Below are 8,946 nucleotides of genomic sequence, written 5' to 3'. Positions count from 1 at the left end.
AGAGGTCCCGGTGCCCCCCGAAGCTTTTCCTATACCCAAGCGGGTGGCGGATATTGTAAACAAAGAATGGGAAAGGCCCGGCATACCTTTTGTCCCTCCCCCTATATTTAAGAAATTGTTTCCTATAGTCGACCCCAGAAAGGACTTATGGCAGACAGTCCCTAAGGTCGAGGGGGCGGTCTCTACTTTAAACAAACGCACCACTATCCCTATAGAAGATAGTTGTGCTTTCAAAGATCCTATGGATAAAAAGTTAGAAGGTTTGCTTAAAAAGATGTTTGTTCAGCAAGGTTACCTTCTACAGCCAATTTCATGCATTGTTCCTGTTACTACAGCAGCGTCTTTCTGGTTTGATGAACTAGAAAAGTCGCTAGATAAAGATACCTCTTATGAGGAGATTATGGACAGAATTCGTGCTCTTAAATTGGCTAATTCTTTTACTCTAGACGCTACCCTGCAATTAGCTAGATTAGCGGCGAAAAATTCAGGGTTTGCTATTGTGGCGCGCAGAGCGCTTTGGCTAAAGTCTTGGTCAGCGGATGCGTCATCCAAGAACAAATTGCTTAATATTCCTTTCAAGGGGAAAACGCTGTTTGGCCCTGACTTGAAAGAGATTATTTCAGATATCACTGGGGGAAAGGGCCATGCCCTTCCTCAGGATAGGTCTTTCAAGGCTAAAAATAAGCCTAATTTTCGTCCCTTTCGTAGAAACGGACCAGCCTCAAGTTCTACACCCTCTAAGCAAGAGGGTAATATGTCTCAAGCCAAGCCAGCCTGGAGGCCAATGCAAGGCTGGAACAAAGGTAAGCAGGCCAAGAAACCTGCTACTGCTACAAAGACAGCATGAGATGTTGGCCCCCGATCCGGGACCGGATCTGGTGGGGGGCAGACTTTCTCTCTTCGCTCAGGCATGGGCAAGAGATGTTCTGGATCCTTGGGCCCTAGAAATAGTCTCCCAAGGTTATCTTCTGGAATTCAAGGAGTTACCCCCAAGGGGAAGATTCCACAGGTCTCAATTGTCTTCAGACCACATAAAAAAACAGGCATTCTTACATTGTGTAGAAGACCTGTTAAAAATGGGAGTGATTCATCCTGTTCCATTAAAGGAACAAGGGATGGGATTCTATTCCAATCTGTTCATAGTTCCCAAAAAAGAGGGAACATTCAGACCAATCTTGGATCTCAAGATCTTAAACAAATTTCTCAGGGTTCCATCGTTCAAGATGGAAACCATTCGAACAATTCTTCCTACCATCCAGGAAGGTCAATTCATGACCACGGTGGATTTAAAGGATGCGTATCTACATATTCCTATCCACAAGGAACATCAACAGTTCCTAAGGTTCGCCTTTCTGGACAAACATTACCAGTTCGTGGCACTTCCATTCGGATTAGCCACTGCCCCAAGAATTTTCACAAAGGTACTAGGGTCCCTTCTAGCGGTGCTAAGACCGAGGGGCATTGCAGTAGTACCTTACTTGGACGACATTCTGATTCAAGCGTCGTCCCTGCCGCAAGCAAAGGCTCATACGGACATTGTCCTAGCCTTTCTCAGATCTCACGGGTGGAAAGTGAACGTAGAGAAAAGTTCTCTATCTCCGTCAACAAGAGTCCCCTTCTTGGGAACAATAATAGACTCCTTAGAAATGAAGATTTTTCTGACAGAAGCCAGAAAATCAAAACTTCTAAACTCTTGTCAAGTACTTCATTCTGTTCTTCTTCCTTCCATAGCGCAGTGCATGGAAGTAATAGGTTTGATGGTTGCGGCAATGGACATAGTTCCTTTTGCGCGAATTCATCTAAGACCATTACAACTGTGCATGCTCAAACGATACAAGTAGATCAGAGGACCAGAGATTCACTCCGTTGGTGGCTGACCCTGGACAACCTGTCACAAGGGATGAGCTTCCGCAGACCAGAGTGGGTCATTGTCACGACCGACGCCAGTCTGGTGGGCTGGGGCGCGGTCTGGGAACCCCTGAAAGCTCAGGGTCTTTGGTCTCGGGAAGAATCTCTTCTACCGATAAACATTCTGGAACTGAGAGCGATATTCAATGCTCTCAAGGCTTGGCCTCAGCTAGCAAAGGCCAAATTCATAAGGTTTCAATCAGACAACATGACGACTGTTGCGTATATCAACCATCAGGGGGGAACAAGGAGTTCCCTGGCGATGGTAGAAGTGACCAAAATAATTCAATGGGCGGAGACTCACTCCTGCCACTTGTCTGCAATCCACATCCCAGGAGTAGAAAATTGGGAAGCGGATTTTCTGAGTCGTCAGACATTTCATCCGGGGGAGTGGGAACTCCATCCGGAAATCTTTGCCCAAATAACTCAATTATGGGGCATCCCAGACATGGATCTGATGGCGTCTCGCCAGAACTTCAAGGTTCCTTACTACGGGTCCAGATCCAGGGATCCCAAGGCGGCTCTAGTGGATGCACTAGTAGCACCTTGGACCTTCAACCTAGCTTATGTGTTCCCACCGTTTCCTCTCATTCCCAGGCTGGTAGCCAGGATCAAACAGGAGAGGGTATCGGTGATCTTGATAGCTCCTGCGTGGCCACGCAGGACTTGGTATGCAGACCTGGTGAATATGTCATCGGCTCCACCATGGAAGCTACCTCTGAGACAGGACCTTCTTGTTCAAGGTCCGTTCGAACATCCGAATCTGGCCTCACTCCAACTGACTGCTTGGAGATTGAACGATTGATTTTATCAAAGCGAGGGTTCTCAGATTCTGTCATTGATACTCTTGTTCAGGCTAGAAAGCCTGTAACTAGAAAAATCTACCATAAAATATGGAAAAGATATATCTGTTGGTGTGAATCTAAAGGATTCCCATGGAACAAGATAAAAATTCCTAGGATTCTATCCTTTCTTCAAGAAGGTTTGGAGAAAGGATTATCTGCAAGTTCTTTGAAGGGACAGATTTCTGCTTTATCTGTTTTACTTCACAAAAAGCTGGCGGCTGTGCCAGACGTTCAAGCTTTTGTTCAGGCTTTGGTTAGAATCAAGCCTGTTTACAAAAATTTGACTCCTCCCTGGAGTCTCAATCTAGTTCTTTCAGTTCTTCAGGGGATTCCGTTTGAACCCCTACATTCCGTTGATATAAAGTTATTATCTTGGAAAGTTTTGTTTTTGGTTGCAATTTCTTCTGCAAGAAGAGTTTCAGAGTTATCTGCTCTGCAGTGTTCTCCTCCATATCTGGTGTTCCATGCAGATAAGGTGGTTTTGCGTACTAAACCTGGTTTTCTTCCGAAGGTTGTTTCTAACAAAAATATTAACCAGGAGATAGTTGTGCCTTCTTTGTGTCCTAATCCAGTTTCAAAGAAGGAACGTTTGTTGCACAACTTGGATGTAGTTCGTGCTCTCAAATTTTACTTAGCAGCTACTAAGGATTTCAGACAAACATCTTCTTTGTTTGTTGTTTATTCTGGTAAAAGGAGAGGTCAAAAAGCAACTTCTACCTCTCTCTCTCTTTCTGGCTTAAAAGCATTATCCGATTGGCTTATGAGACTGCCGGACGGCAGCCTCCTGAAAGAATCACAGCTCACTCCACTAGGGCTGTGGCTTCCACATGGGCCTTCAAGAACGAGGCTTCTGTTGATCAGATATGTAAGGCAGCGACTTGGTCTTCACTGCACACTTTTACCAAATTCTACAAATTTGATACTTTTGCTTCATCTGAGGCTATTTTTGGGAGAAAGGTTTTGCAAGCCGTGGTGCCTTCCATCTAGGCGACCTGATTTGTTCCCTCCCATCATCCGTGTCCTAAAGCTTTGGTATTGGTTCCCACAAGTAAGGATGACGCCGTGGACCGGACACACCTATGTTGGAGAAAACAGAATTTATGCTTACATGATAAATTACTTTCTCCAACGGTGTGTCCGGTCCACGGCCCGCCCTGGTTTTTAATCAGGTCTGATGATTTATTTTCTCTAACTACAGTCACCACGGTATCATATGATTTCTCCTATGCATATTCCTCCTTTACGTCGGTCGAATGACTGGGGAAGGCGGAGCCTAGGGGGGATCATGTGACCAGCTTTGCTGGGCTCTTTGCCATTTCCTGTTGGGGAAGAGAATATCCCACAAGTAAGGATGACGCCGTGGACCGGACACACCGTTGGAGAAAGTAATTTATCAGGTAAGCATAAATTCTGTTTTTTGACTTTAATGGCCGCATGAGAAAAATTCAGACTAACCAAACATTGTGAAAATTGCGAAACAGATCTTTCAGATCACATTGTATTATCTATTGAATTCGCCCTGTCCTTTTATCTTGTCTTTTTTAACTTATACATTGTAACTTTTTTATTATTGTTGTAGTTGTCCTGTAAATTAGAGCGTGAATTTCGATGTACAGAGCTTGCAGAATATATGGCTCAAAATGCGATAAACTTAGCCATTAAGTATGCATCTCGCTCCAAGAGACTTATACTAGCCCAGCGGCTCAGTGAGATGGCTCTAGAAAAGGCAGCAGAGTTGGCGTCGCTTCAGCAGCAGGAAGAAATGGAAGAGGAGGAGGAGAGTGAGGATTTCCGGAGTGGACTGAATGCTGGGTAATTTTAAAATTCAAATTTTTGTTTGTGTTTACTAAGCTGTTCGTTTGTATTGTATTTACTAAGGTGAAAACAACTATATATAGCTGATTATTAATTTTAGTGTGTCTCTCTTATGGGTTAATCAGTTTTAGATTGTGCCTTTTCTTCTGGGTTAATTATCTGTATGCTGTGTACTACCTGTTTATTTGCTTCAGTCTCCAATACTTACAGTGATGGCAAATCCTAGCGTTTCTGAAACAGTAGAATTTACCATTGCTAGGTGACTTTCAGTCATGAAGTATAAAAAGTTCATGTTGACAATTCCTTTATTTGCAGCTAGTTTTTGCCAAGCTGAGCGCCTCCGGCTGCCCACGGCAAAGCACATTTTCTTTTGCATGATGTACCGAGTCCACGGATTCATCCTTACTTGTGGGATATTATCCTTCCTAACAGGAAGTGGCAAAGAGAGCACCACAGCAGAGCTGTCTATAGCTCCCCCCTTAACTCCACCCCCCAGTCATTCTCTTTGCCGGTTCTAAGCAGGAAGGGTAAAGTGAAAGAGGTGTTAAGCTGTTAGTTTTATTTTATCTACAATCAAGAGTTTATTTTTAAATGGTGCCGGTGTTGTACTATTTACTCTCAGGCAGGACATTGATGAAGATTTCTGCCTGGAGGATTATGTTCTTAGCATTTGTAACTAAGGTCCACTACTGTTCCCACAGAAGCTGAGGAGTACAGGAAAACTTCAGTGTGAGGAACGGTTTATTGCTATACAGCAATGAGGTATGTTCAGTCATATTCCTTTTGCATGATTTACCGAGTCCACGGATTCATCCTAACTTGTGGGATATTGTCCTTCCTGACAGGAAGTAGCAAAGAGAGCACCACAGCAGAGCTGTCTATATAGCTCCCCCCTTAACTCCACCCCCCAGTCATTCTCTTTGCTGGCTCTAAGCAGGAAGAGTAAAGAGAAGAGGTGTTAAACTGTTAGTTTTTATTTCATCTTCAATCAAGAGTTTATTTTTAAATGGTACCGGTGTTGTACTATTTGCTCTCAGGCAGGACATAGATGAAGATTTCTGCCTGGAGGATAATGATCTTAGCATTTGTAACTAAGGTCCACTGCTGTTCCCATATGAGCTGAGGAGTACAGGAAAACTTCAGTGTGAGGAACGGTTCTTGCTATACAGCAATGAGGTATGTTCAGTCATTTTTCTGCAGAGACTGTGTTAACTCAGAAAGGCTGACAGTATCCCCATTAGGGGAAGGGTAAGCAGTAATCCTAGTATGAAAGAGGTTTTACTAGCTTGCATAAAGGGCTAAAACTTTTTTGTGCACTTTTGTTTATATGAAATTCGTACAAACATTTGTGTGTTCTGGGAGTAACGTTTAGGTTTATGGGACGTTTGCTTGAGGGGTCATTTGGCTTATTTTGGGTTTGTTATAACCCACATGGTTTTCAAACTAAGTTTGTTAGATTTCAGTAGGCCCCAGTAACATCGAGTGGGGTGGGCGGGGCCTATTTTCGCTCCTCAGTTGCGCATTCAGTTATACAGACAAGCAGCAAGCAACTTCTCCTGAGGTCCTGATGATCTTCTGAGGGCCTATTCGAAGCTTTAACCCCATATTATCGTTCCTAAGGGCAGGTAGTTCCACAGCAGAGCTGTGGCAAGATGCTTATAGGGGTGTTTAACCGGTTTTACACATTTTTCAATACGGTTTTGTCATTTGGGGGTTTATTGCTTATTTACTTGTGGTGCAATCCTTCTAAAGCTTAGTGGGTACACTGTTAAAATTTCAGAAAAATTGAAGCAATTTTAACCTGTTTTGCAGTTTGTGTATGCCTTTTTTTTCTCTTAAAGGCACAGTACCGTTTTTGCAAATTTAGTTTTTTTCATTAAATAAAGTGTTTTCCATGCTTGCTTGCTTTATTACTAGTCTGTTAAACATGTCTGACACTGAGGAAACTCATTGTTCAATTTGTTTAGAAGCCATTGTGGAACCCCCTCTTAGATTGTGTCCAACTTGTACTGATATGTCTATAAATTGCAAACAGCATATTTTGGCTTATAAAAGTTTGGCATTAGATGATTCTCAGACAGAAGGAAATCAGGTTTTGCCATCTAGTTCTCCCCAAGTGTCACAACCAGTAACGCCCGCACAAGCGACGCCAAGTTCTTCTAGTGTGTCTAATTCTTTCACCTTGCAAGATATGGCTTCAGTTATGAATACTACCCTCACAAAGGTTTTATCTAAACTGCCTGGTTTGCAAGGGAAGCGCAGTAGCTCTGGGTAAGAACAAATGCTGAGCCTTCTGACGCTTAAGTAGCCGTATCCGATATTCCCTCACAAGGTTCTGAAGTAGGGATGAGGGATTTGATGTCTGAGGGAGAGATTTCTGATTCAGGAAAGACGTTCCCTCAGACAGATTCAGATATGACGGCATTTAAATTTAAGCTAGAGCACCTCCGCTTATTGCTCAGGGAGGTTTTAGCTACTCTGGATGATACCCTATTTTAGTTCCAGAGAAATTGTGTAAAATGGACAAATATTTAGAGGTTCCTGTTTACACTGATGTGTTTCCGGGCCCTAAGAGGATTTCGGACATTGTTACTAAAAAGTGGGATAAACCAGGTATTCCGTTCTCTCCCCCTCCTGTTTTTAAGAAAATGTTTCCCATTTCTGACACCATAAAGGACTCATGGCAGACGGTCCCTAAGGTGGAGGGAGCTATTTCTACCCTGGCTAAGCGTACAACTATACCTATTGAAGACAGTTGTGCTTTCATTGATCCTATGAATAAAAAATTAGACGGTCTCCTAAAGAAAATTTTTGTTCATCAAGGTTTTCTTCTTCAACCTATAGCGTGTATTTTTCCGGTAACCACTGCAGCTGCCTTTCGGTTTGAGGCTCTAGAAGAGGCTCTTCAGATGGAGACCCCACTAGATGATATTTTGGACAGTATTAAGGCTCTTAAAGGGCTATTATACACTCATTTCTTCTGTTATGTGTGATCAGTCCACGGGTCATCATTACTTCTGGGATATAACTCCTCCCCAACAGGAAATGCAAGAGGATTCACCCAGCAGAGCTGCATATAGCTCCTCCCCTCTACGTCACTCCCAGTCATTCTCTTGCACCCAACGACTAGATAGGATGTGTAAGAGGACTATGGTGATTATTCTTAGTTTTTATGACTTCAATCAAAAGTTTGTTATTTTACAATGACACCGGAGTGTGTTATTGCCTCTCTGGCAGAGTTTGAAGAAGAATCTACCAGAGTTTTACTATGATTTTAGCCGGAGTAGTTAAGATCATATTGCTGTTCTCGGCCATCTGAGGAGAGGTAAAAACTTCAGATCAGGGGACAGCGGGCAGATGAATCTGCATAGAGGTATGTAGCAGTTTTTATTTTCTGACAATGGAATTGATGAGAAAATCCTGCCATACCGATATAATGTCATGTATGTATACTTTGCACTTCAGTATTCTGGGAATGGTACTTCACTGGAATTACTCTGTAAAAAGTACATAAGAATTTTTTTATATGTATTGATTATGTTAAACGTTTTTGCTGGAATGTAGAATCGTTTACATTTAGTGAGGTACTGAGTGAATAAATGTTTGGGCTATTTTTCCACTTGGCAGTTGCTTATTCTAATTATGACAGTTTCGTTTCTCCCTCACTGCTGTGTGTGAGGGGGAGGGGCCGTTTTTGGCGCTCTTTGCTACGCATCAAAATTTCCAGTCAGTTGCTCATTGTATTTCCTGCATGATCCGGTTCATCTCTACAGAACTCAGGGGTCTTCAAAACTTCTTTTGAGGGAGGTAGATTCTCTCAGCAGAGCTGTGAGAATTATATATTGACTGTGATAAAAAACGTTACTCTGTAATTTAATTAATTTTGCTTTGCTAATGGGAAACCTTTGCTAAAGTTGTGTTGTTTACAAGGATTGATGCTATAACTGTTTTTCAGTTTATTATTTCAACTGTCATTAATCGTTTAGTGTTTCTTTGAGGCACAGTACGTTTTTATTAAATAAAATTGTAGCCAAGTTGCAAGTTTATTTGCTAGTGTGTTGAACATGTCTGATTCAGAGGAAGATACCTGTGTCATTTGTTCCAATGCCAAGGTGGAGCCCAATAGAAATTTATGTACTAACTGTATTGATGCTACTTTAAATAAAAGCCAATCTGTACAAATTGAACAAATTTCACCTAACAGCGAGGGGAGAGTTATGCCGACTAACTCGCCTCACGTGTCAGTACCTGCATCTCCCGCTCGGGAGGTGCGTGATATTGTGGCGCCCAGTACATCTGGGCGGCCATTACAGATAACATTACAAGATATGGCTACTGTTATGACTGAAGTTTTGGCTAAATTACCAGAACTAAGAGG

At 42.6% G+C, this 8,946-nt stretch overlaps 1 protein-coding gene across 1 annotated transcript in view; it reads left to right on the top strand.

Annotated features, from left to right (window-relative positions):
* WDHD1 (WD repeat and HMG-box DNA binding protein 1) overlaps positions 1-8,946 on the top strand; it is a 463,259-nt gene that overhangs the window by 287,834 nt on the left and 166,479 nt on the right. Inside the window, exon 19 of the mRNA XM_053697606.1 lies at positions 4,333-4,565. Within this exon, the coding sequence (XP_053553581.1) occupies positions 4,333-4,565 (233 nt within the window). The remainder of the gene's footprint in view (positions 1-4,332; positions 4,566-8,946) is intronic.

The sequence above is a fragment of the Bombina bombina genome, chromosome 1 (assembly GCF_027579735.1).
Source record: "Bombina bombina isolate aBomBom1 chromosome 1, aBomBom1.pri, whole genome shotgun sequence".
NCBI classification, from domain to species: Eukaryota; Metazoa; Chordata; class Amphibia; order Anura; family Bombinatoridae; genus Bombina; species Bombina bombina.
The sequence above is the reverse complement of the archived record's forward strand: the minus strand, read 5'-3'. Positions and strand labels throughout refer to the sequence as shown.